Source organism: Hemicordylus capensis, chromosome 12, assembly GCF_027244095.1.
Source record: "Hemicordylus capensis ecotype Gifberg chromosome 12, rHemCap1.1.pri, whole genome shotgun sequence".
In the NCBI taxonomy this organism is placed as follows: Eukaryota; Metazoa; Chordata; class Lepidosauria; order Squamata; family Cordylidae; genus Hemicordylus; species Hemicordylus capensis.
Window position 1 is genome coordinate 11,527,928 of NC_069668.1, and position 15,795 is coordinate 11,543,722.

At 53.2% G+C, this 15,795-nt stretch overlaps 1 protein-coding gene across 14 annotated transcripts in view; it reads right to left on the reverse strand.

The window, feature by feature from the left end:
• MYO18A (myosin XVIIIA) overlaps positions 1 to 15,795 on the reverse strand; it is a 100,982-nt gene that overhangs the window by 82,051 nt on the left and 3,136 nt on the right. For all 14 annotated transcript variants that reach the window (XM_053274621.1, XM_053274620.1, XM_053274618.1 and 11 more), the window contains exon 2: positions 11,477 to 12,535. In XM_053274621.1, coding sequence (XP_053130596.1) covers positions 11,477 to 12,466 — 990 coding nt within the window. In that variant the 5' untranslated portion in view covers positions 12,467 to 12,535. The remainder of the gene's footprint in view (positions 1 to 11,476; positions 12,536 to 15,795) is intronic.

The window sequence follows — 15,795 nt, forward strand, 5'->3', positions numbered from 1 at the left end:
CAAGGAGGCACCCTGGCTCTTTCTTACAGGCTGGCTGCCCATGAAGCTTCCTTGGAGATACCTCTCTCCGTCAGAGCTGTGGCAAGGATAAAATAGGAGGGCCTTCTAGGAAAGGGGAGATGGAATATGCTGAAATGAATCTTCCTGGATGCCCTCGCCCCAATCTTGAAGCCCCCAAAGTAGGCCTCAAGAAGTGCCCAGGGAGAGAATGGGGCTGGAGCACTGGAGTTGAATGCTGTGGCTCTGGGGTGCCCAGCCCCACTAAGAACTGATCCCTCAGCTACCCACCGCTCCCAAGAGATTTGAGAGCCACGGGGGTGCAGAGTGTTGGACTAGGACTGGGGAGACCCGAGTTCAAATCCCCATTCAGCCACGAAACACACTGGGCAACTGAGCCAGCCACTTCTCTCTCAGCCTAGTGTACCTCACAGGGTTGTTGTGTGGATAAGCAGAACCATGTATACAATGCTCTGGGCTCATTGGAGGAAGAGCGGGATGTAGAAGTAGTAATTACTTTAAAAAAACTGGCTCTGGGGTAATCCTCGTTTCTTTCCCGGCTTACTGTTCTCATCCTGGTGACCTCCATTGCCTCCTCAAGAGAAGCAGTTCCAAGCCTGGGCTGGAAGGAAGAGAGCAGACCGAGCGGACCTCAACACCACGCCTGGCTCCCGAATGTCTCCTGGAGGCCAGCAGTCCAGGGACGACGACTCCTCCCGTTTTCCTGTTTGTGTCACTTTCTGACCTAAAGACACAGGCCCTGCGGAGAGAGTTGTGCACAGCAGGATCTGAGCAGAGGGCAGCAGGCGGCTTCCTGCCCAGCTGCGGATTCACTCCACAAACAGGCCTCCTGAGGAGCCTCTGGGGAAGGCCTAGAGTCAGGGAATTCCAGCAGGGAGTGCATTCCAGAGACTCAGGATTCCACACTCAAGTCAGAAGCAGCCCCAGAGCACAGAGATGTGAATCAGTGCTCGGCAGCCTCAGAATGGCTCCCCAGTGTCAGGTCATTAGATGGGAAATTGCCTCTTTTGTTGCTGTTCTCAAAGCAAACAGCTGGCAGGGATCCTTTGCTGCCTCACCCATGGGCTACAGGAAAGGCCTGGAATGAAGCATTCAGGGGGACTACATCCCCCAGCATGCTCCAAGGCTCCAGGGTGCATGGCATGCTGGGATCTGTGCCTCCGCGCCTGCAATGTTTCCCAGCGAGAGCCACTATGGATCAGGGCTCTTCTCCAAACACCACAGTGGACTTCAGCAGGAGGGAGAGGCAAGGACAACCGATCAATTTCCGCCTTGCAAAACTCTCTCTCTCTCTCTGGAGGGACTCACAACTCAGAGCTCGCTTTTTTGTTTGTTTTTTTAATGTGAAACCCAACATAAAACATTTCATTCCAAAAGAAAATCTGTGCAGTTCAAAGATTCAAGTCAAGCAAATATTGTCTCGGGCTAGATGGTGGGTTTTTTTGTTTGTTTGGTTGGTTTTTTAAGTGACTGGTAACACTGAGAAAAGTCAAGCAGTAGCACAGGCTCCGCTGGGAGCCAGATCCTGATCAAGCGGGCCCAGATCTCTGCCCCCTACCAAAGTCGCTCCCCACAGCCTTCACTGAGCAACTTCACACACTCCTCTGGGCTCTGTCCAGTTCCCGGCTCCGAGGATTTCCTCCCACACTGTGTGGGCTTCTAAATGTCCTGGAATGTGGCTCGAGGAGAGCCAGCCAGGTATTTGCAGGCCACTGTGCAGTCCTGAGTGTTCTTTTTTAAAAGCCCCGACTCAGCTCTCGCCTCAGGAGGCAGGTCAGACAGATGGTGCTTTCCTGCAGTGTCTTTGCTGCTGCAGCAAAAAGAGGAAGCCCACCCCAGACAATTAATTCCCCAGGAGGTGCTTTTTAAGGACAGCGTCTGCCAAGGATGCCATCCTGGACACCCTTCTGGGGGGTACACACCTCCCCGTCCGCACAGCCGCAGAGGCCTGGCCCCACCTCCGCTTCAGCAGGAAGCCCTTCTGTTCTGTCTGCACGGCCAGCCAAGGGGGCCTCTGCTCCTCTTTAGGACTTTGCACCTCAGGAGCCAAATAAACACCCCCACAAGCCCAGGCCAGGTCCTCGACTTCTGAGGAGCCGCGCTCCTGGCAGACAAGATGGAGCTGGGGGTTCTCAAACGTGGGTCCCCAATGTGGTTGGGGCCACAATGCCGTCCAGCATCTAGGGACCAAGGCACAGGCACTGCTGGGGAGATCCAAGGCCTGGGCTCACAGCCCCCCCTTTGAGAAATAAACCCGGTCACCACGATGCACATGGACTGGCGGTATTTCTCCCAGCTGAGAACGGCCTTGGCCAAGAGGGCCTGCTCCCCAGCACCCCGGGGCCTTCTGCACGGAGAGCAAGCCCTCCACTGTAAGCCACGGGCCTCCCGTATCCAAAGTGCAAAGCAAATAGCAGCTGGCTGTGCCGGCACAGATTCGGGAGCAGGGAAATGGCTCCTGGGCTCTGGCTGGAACCCCAGAGAGGTGCCAAGTGGGAGTCCGGGCATCCTGGCCTCGACCCAGGCGTCTCTTCCCTGAAGGCCCGGCAGAAGAGCATGCCAGGGGTGGGGATAGTGCCGGCTGCAGAGGGAAGCTGGAGAAAGCAGTGCTGGCGAGTAGCTCCCTTCGCTGCCCTGCTGAGCCTCAGGAATCCGGCTCCTTCCACACAGCCCCCCTGCAAACATCTGGCAGCTCAAGGGGCTGTGCCCTGCCAGCGAATTCCACGCGTTCCTCTTCCCAGAGTCTGCACAGAGATTTGCTGTCTGCGCCCGGAGGCGGTTTCCTGCCTTTGCAGACGCCCCCCCCCCCCATCTCAGCAAAACCCACTCCCAAGCACCAGCTGCGGCCCTTTCAGCAGCCGAGGGACAGTTTGTCTGAGCTGCCCAACTCACATTCAAGTGCGCGTGTGCGCAAGCCCATGCATGCATGCTAGTGTTGGACTTCTCTAGATCCTTGCAGATGCACAGCATGCGGCAGCGGATCTCAGCTTTCTGGCAGCATCTCCGGGTAGGGCTGGGAGAGACTCCTGCCTGAAACCTGGGAGAAGCCGCTGCCAGTCAGTGCAGACAACCCTGAGCTCGATGGACCAGGGGTCTGACTCGGTAAAAGGCAGCTTCCTATGTTAACAAATACACCATACACCTGCAGCTAGTTTATGGGGCAAAGTTTCTGTCTCACCAGCCATCAGTAAAGGCAAAGAGAAGACAGACAGGAGCAGGTACCCTTCTGGAGAAAAGCAGACCTCCAGGATGACGCCGAGGAGGGCTCCCCAGAACTCTCTCTCCAGCATCCCCAACCAGGGCCAAGAGCAAATGCCTTCTTCCTCCCCAAATAACCCTCCTCCCACCAGAGTTTTAAATCAAGGGCCCGCGAGGACCTGGCACATTCTGTGTGTGCACACACAGGCACGCTTCCCCAGCGCAAAGGAGGAGGGCACGGCTCCAACGCAATGGCCCAAAGTATGTATACCATTTCCTGCCTTAGAAAGGAGAGAGGGTAATTTTTATTCAAATTAGGACCAGAAACATTCCAAGCGGCTTAGTTAGGCCTGGGGGGAGAGGCCCAAGGCCCTCCCCCACACTCTCCCGCAGCAGGTCTGTGCCTCGAAGGCTCCCTCTGCGATGCTGAAGAACAGGGGGAGCTTCAACACCACAAGGAGGGCATGACAGTGACCCCTCCCGCCCGCCCTCTGAGCATGCAAGCAGACACGGCAGCTTGGGCTAGACCCGTTTATTACCCGTCAGGAACCAGCACCTTCAACTCTCCCCCTGATTTCCTGAGACACGGCAGGCACGTATCGGGTGCTGCTTGAACTCCAAGTTGACCTCGTCTGGAATCCGGAAGGGCATCCCACACCCCAAGTGGTTGGGACGCACAGGTATAGAAATCGACACATCCCAGGTTGGTCAAGGCCCGTTTTCTCACCCGAAAAGGCCTACGTTCTCAGGGGGAAAGCACCAAGAGGCACGGGAGTCTTTCGACACACACAAAAGAAAAGGATGCGCCCCACACCCGAGCAACATAGCTGCTGAAGCCCCAATTCTGGCAGGGGGACTGATCGAAGCCATTCAGCCCTTTCCCAGCAATTCGGGGCAAAGTAACCAAGCCTGCCCGCCGCACTCAGGTCTCGAGATGGCTGATTCGGCAGCGGCTCTCCCTCTCGGTGCATGAGAGCCTCTCCGAGGTATCTTCCAGGGCTGCCATCTGCCCCTCGAGGGTGGAGAGGCGGGCCCCCTGCTCTGCAAACTCTTTGGTGAGCCGTTCCACGCTCGTAGTGAGGCGGTGAAGCCGGCTGTTCAAGCCCACCACGGCCATGCTCCCGCCGGTGCCGCAGGGGGCACCTCCGCATTCAGGAGGAGCCCCAAGTACAGGCTCGGCTTCTCGGGCGGCAAAAGCAGCAACCGGCTTGTGCAGAGAGCTTGCCATGGCGTCTTCGCATCCCACCAGGCAAGTGGCATGACAGCCCAGCTCAGATTCAGCTAGGACCAAGGCGGCCGCCGCTCCTCCAGCATACTCCAGCCACAGTTAGCCTATTTAACTCGCAAGGTTCCTTTCCTGTGAAGAAGCCGTGAATGTGGACGGGGAAAAAAGGATGTCCAACTTAAGCTGCCATGATTCTTGCTGGGAAAGAGCAGCAGGAAGGACAGACAGGGAAGGGCAGAAAGCCATCCAGGATCCTTCTGTAAGGCGATGCTGCCCAAAGCTCTTTACGTTCCAAATCCTCTCCCAATGAGGAAGCAGAACCGCTTCCCAACCCAACACTGTCTGAAAGCGGGCACGGAAGATGCAAATGGCCCAGCCGAGGACAGGTGGCAACCACCACTTTGGCTGACCTGAGCGCTTGATCCCTTTATTGGATAGCAGGCGGAAGGAGAGCACACTCGCGAAGGCCTTGCTGACACAACCAAGTCCAGAGCGGAGCAAAAGGCGCAGGGGTGTGCGTGCGTGCGTGCGTGCGTGTGTGTGTCTTTCGCTCCAAATCTTCAATGTCTAGCAAGTGTGTTGGGGTCACCCCATGAAACTGAGTGCCAGGACATGTAGGGATGACAAAAGGAAGCACTTTTTCACACAGTGCAGAATTAATCTGCAGAACTGTCTGACACAGGACATTGTGATGGCCACCGTAGGAACACAGGAAACTGCCATATACAGAGTCAGACCCTTAGTTCATCTAGCTACCAAGACTGGAAGCAGCTTCCCCACAGTTACAAGGCAGGAGTCTTTCCCAGCCCTACCTGGAGATGCTGCCAGGGACAGAACCTGGGACCTTCCGCATGCAAACATGCAGGTGCTCTTCCACTGAGCAAAGGCCCATCCCCCTAAGGGGAGTATCTTGCAGCATCCACATGTAGCCTCTCATCCAAATGTAAACCAAGGCAGACCCTGCGTAGCAACGGGGACCATTCATACTTGCTACCACAAGAGCAGCTCATCCCCTTATCACAGGACAAGGCCGCACAACTTCGGCCCCCCTGCAGAGGTCGGACTACAACTCCCATTAGCCCACACACACACACACACACTATTGGCCACCGTGACTGAGAATGATGGGAGTTGTAGTCCCAATGGCAACTGGAGGGCCAGTGTTGTGCAGCCCTGCTCTATGTTGGTCTCTTCCTCCTCCCCTCATCATGATCTCCCCACATCTCTTCTGTGGTACCCAATAATGCTCTGGCAGGAGCCAGCTCTCTCATCTGCCCATGAGGGCAGCAGGAGGCTCGTTTCTGATCATTCGGCACAGCAGATTCACGGAGCGGCAGTGGAAGGAGCCACCAAGGCATGGCACAGCTCAGTCTCACCGATTAGCCACCAGACATCCAGACGGTGACTCAGTGGCCCAAGAACAGGCCATACCTCTGGCTTGCTGCTTGCTGGCATTTGGCAGAGGGGCCAGAGAGCAGCCGGAATCGCCGGAAGAACTAAACCCAACACAAGGCAGGCAGGCAGGCCTTGGCCACCAGTCGGGGGTCTCATTTAATGGGGAAGCACTCAAAAACGCCTTCTCTCCCACCTGCACCCGAAAGTGGTTATTGCACCCACCAGTTGCAGGGGAGCAACGGCAGCAAGAGAGAGGGCCTGCCGTCATCTCTTGCCTGTGGGCTCCCCAGAGGCATCTGGTGGGCCACTGTGGGAAACAGGATGCTGGACTGGATAGGCCTCCTTGGGCCTGATCCAGCAGGGCTGTTCTTACACTCACTCTACCACATTTTTATGTGTTTTCATTCATGTGGACCACCTAGAGCCATCTGGGTTAAAGCAGAATAAAAATTTAATTAGTGTTAATAATGTAAACCAGTGATCGCCCACTATTTTATATATTATTTCTCTGTGTAAACCACCCTGAGCCATTTTTGGAAGGGCGGTATAGAAATCGAAATAATAATAATAATAATAATAATAATAATAATAATAATACAGGCTATATGATAGGGCACCTGCCCCCACCTGGCTTCTTTGTTCCCACTGGGGCTGGATTTGAGGAGACCAATTTTAAACAAACTAAAATTAAAATTAAATTAAGAGATTGATTTTAATTAAATTAAATGAGGAACCGACTAGCCAGCAGTGTGGGACAGGCTGGGGAGGGGAGAGGTGAAGAGGTATGTGTGAACTTCCAAAAGGGTCAACGTTCAAGAATTCCAGGTCTACCCGTTACAGCTGGACATTCACACACACACACACACACACACACACACACACACGTACGTCCCGCAAAATCTGCACTGCCGGTGGGGTCAAACAGTCGGAGAGATGGAAAAACTACACACACTTGGAGCCTGCGGCCAGGACAAAGGGGTGCCTGTTGCCAGAGGTTGTGCTTTCAGTCAGCTGGAAGGTAATGGGGGAGGAGGGGCCAGCATGCCTGGGGAAGGGGGGGTTGCTGCTGCCACCACTCCTCCTCCTCCTCCTCCTGCAGCAGCACAACAAACGCCTGTGTCCTCTGCAAAACTGCTTTGTTAGTGGCCGGGCAGTGGGGGGGGGGCGTCCTGCTCACAGAGGGCCGGACATTGTTCCCCAGCAGCTGACCTCATCAGCTCTAGTGGTCAGGTGCCGCCAGATTCTAGAAGGCAGGCAGGCCCAACACAGAATCATCACAGTCCAGCCCACCCCTCCCATTTGAAGATGGAAAGCACCAGATTCCGAGTGGCTTGCAAGCTGCGGGCTGACACACAAGCGCGCAGGGGGGGGAGTTGTTCACATTCTAGGTTTCTCTGGCTCTTCCTGGTGGTCCGGAACATATGCTGGGTCAGCTGGGAGAGGCACCACGCCTCAGGGCCAGCCACCTCGCAGTCCGACAACTATTTTTATTTTAAACCGAGTAAAAGGTTAATCCTCCATGAGACGCCAGGCTTTGGCAGCATCCAAATCTTAAAGACATAGGAAGCTGCCTGCTACCAAGTCAGACTCTTGCTCCATCTAGCTCAGGATCGTCTACTCTGACTGGCAGCGGCTTCTCCAAGGTTGCAGGCAGGAGAGCCTTTCCCAGCCTTACCTGGAGATGCTGCCAGGGGTTAAACCTGGGGCCTTCAGCATGCCAAGCAGGGGCTCAGCCACTGAGCTACAGCCCCGGCCCCAATTTCCTTAAATTATTCCTAATGTTATTCCATCAGCCTTCCAAAATACGGGGGCGCCCTATAACTAGCATTCCCTGAGCATCCCAGTAATTTGGCTGTGCAGGAGTTTGTGCGGAAGTGAGATCAGGATGTCTGGACAGCAGAACAAGTCCAGCTGAGAGTTCCTGGTGCTTCTTTGCTGGACGGGCAGCATTTTCATGCTTGACCTAGTCAAGAATGCCATTTGTGTGGCGGAAGGGGATGACGGCAGGTTGGGACGATCTAGGGAGCAGGGCAAAATCTGGAAGACCCACAGCTCGCTCACTCTCTGGAGACTGGCTACGAGCCCTCGGAAGCGAAAACCAAACCCCATTGTTTTCCGCAAACAAAGCTGCGTTCATGCAAACTGTTACTTTGGGAACAAGCTCTTACACGACAGACGTTCATTCACTTATGACGTGCGCGGTGCTCCTTTCTGGCGCAGGAAACCTGGCAGCTGCAGCTCCAGAACCAGAAGCCACCCAGAATAGCCAGGAAGGCAAGAGGTTTGCCTGGGTGGCAAAGAGGAAGGAACTGGAGAGCCAATCGAAGAGGACAGGAGTGATTCCGGTAGCCCGCAGGCCAACGACTGAAGAAAAGACTTCACAGCCTAGCAAACAGGTCCACAGACGTTCCTAGCAGTGGTCAACAATTTTGCTTTGTTTTTGACAGCCTACCTGCCAATACCTGCAAGACAGAAAAACTACTGATGCTTTTGAACTTGGGTGCTGGAGAAGACTGTTGAGGAGGCCATGGACAGCCAGGAAAACAAACCAATGGATCCTAGAACCAATCAATCCAGAACTTTCACTTGAGGCACAAATGGCCAGGCTCAACTATTCTACTTTGGACACATTATGCGAGGAACCAGCTCCCTTGAGAAGCCCATAAAGCTGGGGAAAGTGGAAGGAAAGAGAAGAGGACGACCAGCAGCAAGGTGGATGGACTCAATTACAACAACCATGAATGCACCAGTGAGAGACCTTAAAGGCCAAGCTGATCATCCTGGAGAGAATCTATCTATGTGGTCGCTAAGAGATGACACCGACTTGACGGCACTTAATCAATCAATCAATCAATCACCTGCCTATACGCACCCATGTGCCCTACGTGATATAGAGCAGGGATTCTCAACTTTGGGTCCCCAGATGTTATTGAACTTCAACTCCCATAATCCCCAACCAAAGGCCACTGGGGTTGGGGATTATGGGAGTTGGAGTCCAAGAACGTCTGGGGACCCAACGTTGAGAATCCCTGATATAGAGTGTCACACCGGCTGACATACAGAGAATGCCATAGATTAATTATGCACTGTGTGAAATAACTCTTGTTGGTCCTAAATTTCCCGACCTTCAGTTTCATGGGGTGACCCCTGGTTCTAGTGTTGTGAGAGAGGGAGAAAATTTTCTCTCCATCCGCTCTCTCTACTTCATGCATAATGTCTCCCCTTAGTCGCCTCTTTTCCAAAATAAAAAGCCCCAGATGCTGTAGCCTTGCCTCATAAAGAAGGTGCTCCAGGCCCCTGATCATCTTGGTTGCCCTCAGCTGCAACCTTTTCCAGTTCTACAATATCCTTCTTGAGATACAGTGACCAAAACTGTACGCAGTACTCCAGATGTGGCCACACCATAAATTTGTATAAGGGCATTATAATATTAGTAGTTTTATTTCCAATCCCCTTCTTAATGATCCCTAGCATGGAATGGCCTTTTTCACAGCTGCCGCGCACCAAGTCAACACTTTCAACAAGCTATCAACCATGACCCCAAGATCTCTCTCCTGGTCAGTTACCGACAGCTCCGATCCCATCAGCATATAGGTGAAGTTGGAGTATTTTGCCCCAATATGCATCACTTGCTTATACTGAACCTCATTTGCCATTTTGTCACCCATTCACCCAGTTTGGAGAGACTTTTTGGAGCTCCTCGCAATCTGCCCATCTTGGCTACCTTTCATCGTAGGCGACCGAGAAATAACAGCAGCTGCACTTTGGAGCACCACACCCCACAACCGTCTGAAAATTCAGATCTGGTGGAGAAAGCCCTCGCAAACCACCTCTTCGAGTGCTCCTGGAAACCAGACAGCATGGAGCTCTTCTGTCTGCTAGTGGAAGAGCAAGAGTGAGCCTCTCAAAACCCTCACTGATTATTGTGATGTTTTTAAGCGCTCGCCAAGACATCCACAGAATACTAAATCCCACGCCAGAAACCACACTCCAGGCCTGCACGGAGCTGCTGCAGATATGGGGCATGCATGCAGCCCAGGAGTGCCCCCAGATCTCTACCCAGGGGGTGGGCGCAGAGGCCGACTATACACAAGGCTCCCCCCACAGCCCAGAATGAGCAACCCTGACTCTAATGCTGTAGAGGCATCCAGCCTCAGCTCTCGGCAGTCTCTGGGAAGCCTTCCTCCCCACTTAAGGAAGCCCGCCCCTTAGGCGATGCCCATTTCCACGCATGCCTCACACCTCACATTCTCCCCCCCCCACACACGTTGCTTCTCAGCACCTGAACCACAAGGCCTCTCGGCAGCTTATCCAGGATCTGGTTTTCAACAGCCTGGGCTGCGCGCTTGACTCAAGAGCTGTAAACAGCCTGTGCTTCCCTGCCCGTTCGAAAACAGGGCGCATTGATTTCTCCGCAAGGAAGGAAAGCACCAACGGGCTCCCCCATGCCAGGAGGAGAATTAACTCTCTCTGGCAGGGACCGGGCACGTCAGGGAGGTTGATGAGATTCCAAATGACACCATTGGTACCAAAACACACACACACACACACACACACACGACTCAAGCCAGCTCAAACATTATTAACAAAGAGTGCTGCTAGCGGCCAGCAGGATGTGGGTCACCTGCCCATTATGTGGCTTAATCCGCCACAGGTACTCTTAAAGTCTTTATTGCTATTTATAAGAGATGCTCCCCACACAATCACAAACACACACACACTCCCCCCACCCTTAATGGGGCAATGATCCTAGTGGGTACACAGTTCCACAGGAAGGATCTAAGACCAGATGCTCTTTTGAGAGGACATCAAAACCTGTACCTAGCAAGAAAAACTGAATGCCTTGGAGAACACTCTGGCCCCAGTAGGAAGGGCTGGACATTGACAGGTATTTGACAGAAGTCAGCCATAAATTGTTTGAATTCAAAGTGTCATCTCAATGGTAAATATTTATTTAGAATCTAACTATATACCAAGGATATTTCCACTTTTTCTTTAAACTGTTTTCCTGGAGGAGAGAAATCAAATTTAGGTTGCATGGTTATTTATTTCTAGAAGTATGCAAGTAATAAAGCTCACACACACACACACACACACACACAATCGCTCCAGAGAGAGGAGGCTAATACTTCTGGTCAGCCTTGCAGGGCTGGTGTGAAGGATTATTCTATTACGTGCTTTGAATGGCACACGTGAAACCTGCTATATAAAGACAGCTAGTAGAATCCGATGCTATGTGAATGTGTGACCTTTTCTACAACAGAGGAGACAAACTGCTCCCCAAGTGCCAAGACGGCAATTCTTTAAAAGTTTGCTTCCTATTTAGCCAGAACACAATTGGATGGCATTGGATGTTGGTCTTTCAAAGGAAGAAATTTCTCCCAATGGCTCCTCTGGGTATTATCCACCACACCATTCCCCACCCTCTCTGCAGGTCGAAAGCCCTTATATACGTTCCCAGAAACTTCCCCAGCCACGCCCGAGATCAGAGCTTGCTCAGCTGGGAGGAACAGACCCAACAGTTCCCAAGGCCACAACAAGCCCCCGCCGACCCAGCCCGGCTGTCTTGGACCTGTGGGCTAGGTGGCCCCCAGGAACAGCCTCGCCCACCCTGCCCACCCCAGCATGGGAGCTACTTACATCACAGGCTGCCCGGTGCAGGCCCTCCCCGCTCCTCAGCCAGCAGCGGCTCAGCTCGCTCAGCTCCAAGATGGGCTGCACTTTGAGGCGCACCGTCTCCCCCGACTGCCGGATCATCTCCACAATCTCGTCCCGGGTCTTGTTCTCCACGTTCCGGCCATTGATCTCCACCAGGCGGTCGCCCGGCACCAGGCCGAGCGCCAGGTCTTTGGTCCCGGCCCCCGGCTCGGCGAAATGCACCACTCGCCGGTAGACCTGCCCGTCGGCGGCCCGGTCCAGCATGGTGGTGCGGCGCAGCGAGAAGCCAAAGTCGCCGGTGTTACGCCGCTGGAGCTCCAGCTGCCGGGGCACGGGGGGTTGAGGGGGCACCACCAGGGGGAGCTTCAGATCCGCGGGGAACCTCTTGCTGACCACCTCAGGCAGCCTGGAGATGGAGGAAGCCACCCGCAGAGGACCCACCGGCTTGGCGAGCTGCATCTCCAGCGTCCGCGTCTCCACCTGTGGGGAAGGGGCGGCCGAATGCTCCGAGGGCGTGGAGGTCTCCGAGGTGCTCTCGTCGCGGCTCTTCTGGGAGAAGGAGAACCGCTTGACAATCATCTGGGAGTTCTGCTTGGCCAGCGAGCCAAACTTGGCGGCCCGCTGCAGTACGGAGCCCTTGAAGTTGCCGTCGTCCACCTTTAGGTCGTCGCTGGAGCTGGCTGTGCTGAGGTGCCCCGAATCCAGGATGACGCTGCCTCGGTTGCTGTCCGAGTCGATGTCGGTCAAGTGCAGGTCCGAGCCACTGGCCACCTTGATGGGGATGGGGTTGGAGATCTCCAGCCGGCTCTTCGAGTCCCGCTTGGAGGACCGGTTGAGATGGAAGAAGCCGCGGCGCAGACTCATCTCCTCCAGGCTCTTCAGCTCCGCCGCCGACATCCGCTCCTTCTTCTCCTTCTTCTCTTTCTTCTCCCTTCTGGAGCCATCTCTGTCCTTTTTCATCAGGTTAAACATGGTGGAAGGCGGTTGAGGGAGAGGTCCCCAGATTCAGAAGGGGCTAGGAATTAGCAGCCGGGGGTGTCTCTGGGGAGGAAAGAATAGACAGCCTTGTAGGTCAGTTTGCAAAGTTAGTAGCCCACACACAAAAAGGGGCTAGCCCATACACCCTCTGGTATGGCAGGGGCTTCCAAACTGGACGCTGACGGACTACAACTCCCAAGGGACCACAAAGACTACCAAACCATACAGTATGTTGCCAAAGCACAATTATATACAAAGTGGTTGTTTGTACATCATATACCTACAAAGATTTACACACAAGGATTTGGAAACCCACAGGGTTATAAAGTATATGCAGGCAGGCAGTACTGTAACTCGGGGATAGGGGATTACAAGGCACATCAGGTAATGGGGGGGGGTTACATCCAATGTCCATTTCCACAATTTGTCCCATTGCTGTTTAGAAGAGATACTCTTGTCTTTTTGCACATAACCATACAAACTTTTCCAGAAGAGATTTACTGTCTCATCCACGTGAACCTCTTGGTCACGTCTTCCCTCCCTATTCCTATGCAGGAGTATTGCATAAATGACATACAGATTTACTAACCTGATTACGAGAAGGGAAACGTTCCAATTCCCTAGTATGAGGGCACCTGTTCCGTCCCGTTTCCTTAAAGGTTTCTTTCTGGGACCTCGAAAAGAGGTTCTATCGCTCAAACCCGAGGTTAGTTCTTCCCAAGTCTGTTTTTCCAAATCGGGCCACTCTAACAACTTGCTTACTCCCTGCCACACTCTTTTGGCTACCACAAACTCTTTTAAGAAATGTGAATGGGTTTCCCTGAATGTTTTGCCTAGCTCACTAGCTTTCTGTTTACAGGTGATGTTAGGACACTCTTGCTGGTCCTCTGGGAGCCATGGCTTAGCCGCATTAAGCGGTAGTACTTGGTGGTATAAACGCCACCTCGTTTCCCATAAATGGAAAGGGACCTTTTTCTCCTTAAAGAGAGAGATAGGGTGATCAGGTTGCAACAAGTACCGTGAAGTGCGGTGTTTGTAACGTTTACGTTCTAAATCAGGTTTTAAAAACCCCACTTCTAGAATCTCTCCATACATTGTTTTCCTTAGCTGCTTAATGGAGGAGGATCCTTTGGGCTGAGTGAGACTCCTACCTGCAACCTTGGAGAAGCCGCTGCCAGTCTGTGAAGATAATCCTGAGCTAGACGGACCAAGGGTCTGACTTAGTATATGGCAGCTTCCTAGGTTCCATGCAGTCAGCCATCCAAATGCAAACCAGGGTAGACACTGCTTAGAAAAGGGGACAATTCATGCTCGCTACCACATGAGCTGTTCTCTCCTCCCCAACCAACTCTCCTAAGCCCCCCCAACCAGAACAGGATTGCCACTTTGCAGACAGCAAAGCTTTTGTGAAGGTTACTTTAGCCGGCACAAATGCCAACCCCCTGAGCAGGCAAGTCTGGAGGCTTGAAAGTATTTGCACAGGAGGGCTCCACCCTCTCCAGGGAGGCCAGGACAAGGTCATAGCCCTCTCCTGCGTCCCGCCACTGCCATGCCTGGGTCTAGCTCACAAAGGCCTGCTCTGGCAAGGCAAAGGGAGAGCCTTCCATAATTTCCTTGTCTGACTCAGGCAACTGACAGCCAAGGTGGCCTGGGAAGAGACGGCAGCGGCAGTGTCAGGAAACCCACACTCCGACCGGAACTCGCTTTCTCAGGGATTCAACCTGGGTCACACCCAACAAACACGCCAGCTATGTTATGACACACACCAGTGGTGCAAGAGGCAGCTCGGCCCAACTGGCTGCAGGGGGGAGGACAAGGTGCCCTTCCAGCCCACCTGAGCTGAAATCGCCACGGTTCAAAGTTGCAGAGTAGTAAGAGGCACAGACGCGTCAGCAGGCAATGACGCAGGCACGGTTGAACTGGGGCACAGAACCTTCCCCACCAGACGCCTGCCTGTCTTATGACACTCTAAGCGGAGACTGGGTGAACGCAGGGGTGCTCAAACTTAGGTCCCTAGATTTTTGGACTACAACTCCCATCACCCACCAGCCACAAGGACCTGGAGGAAAGATGGAAATTTTAGTCCAGCAGTACCTGGGGACCAAGCTCGAGAACATTCCTATTTACAAAAATCAAAGATGACTCTGAATTTTAAAAGAACCCCCTTAAAAATTAGAAGTTGAATACAGGTTATACCTGCATTTGCTCAAATATCTGTTCCAAATGTAAATTTGGAACAGGACTCTAAATTGAAGACGGACTCCTAATTCCTAATATCAAAGAACTTGAGGGGAAACCTAGTCTTGCATTTAGGTAAATACAGTACAAATACGACAAATATTTATATACTGCTTTTCAACTAAAGTTCCCAAAGATAGACACCACCAGCAGCCACTGGAGGGATGCTGTGCTGGGGATCGACAGTGCCAGTTGCTCTCCCCCTGCTAAATACAAGAGAGTCACCACTTTATAGAGGTACCTCTTTGCTCATTTAGCAGGGGATACTGAAGAAAGCTGCCTTATACCGAGTCATACCCTTGGTCCATCTAGCTCAGTATGGTCTGCACAGACTGGCAACGGCTTGCAGGCCTGTCTTGGAGATACCTCCAGAGAGGGAACTCAAAACCTTCTGCATGCAAGCATGCAGGTGCTCTTCCCAGAGCAGCCCCATCCCCTAAAGGGCATATCTTAATATACACATGTAGTCTCCCATTTAAAATCAAACCAGGGCAGTCCCTGCTTAGCAAGGGGGACAATTCATGCTTGCTATCCCAAGACCAGCTCTCCTAAGCCAGAACCCCTGGGTTCAACCACTGACTCCAGTCCTCTCCTCAGACGATTTGTGGAGAGTTTCGTAGAGCCCTAACTCAGGGCTACTCAACTTTGGCCCTGCTGTAGATGTTAAGACCACAACTCCCATCATCCCTGGCTATTGGCCACTGTGGCTGGGGATGATGGGAGCTGTAATCCAACCACAGCTGGAAGGCCAAAGTTGTGTAGTCCTGGTCTTGCGGGGGTGTTCGCTGGCCAACCAAAAGTATTTCCGGCAACTGAGAGACGGGCCTGGACCGGCACAGGGTGTTCTATAGATTCCTCACGCCAGGGCCCAAGGCAGAGGGAGCGGGCACAACTCAGTCACTCCAAGAGAGCCGCCTCGTGTGCCTGCCAGATGCCATTTCCCTGCATTACAATCTTCACTCCTGTCCATAACACACACACTGGGCAAGTACAGAAAGTCAGACACACCTTCCCAAATTAGCAATGCAAAAGTGCCTAGCAGGAGTCTTCCTTGTTATGAGAATGCTATTACTATAAACCTCTGT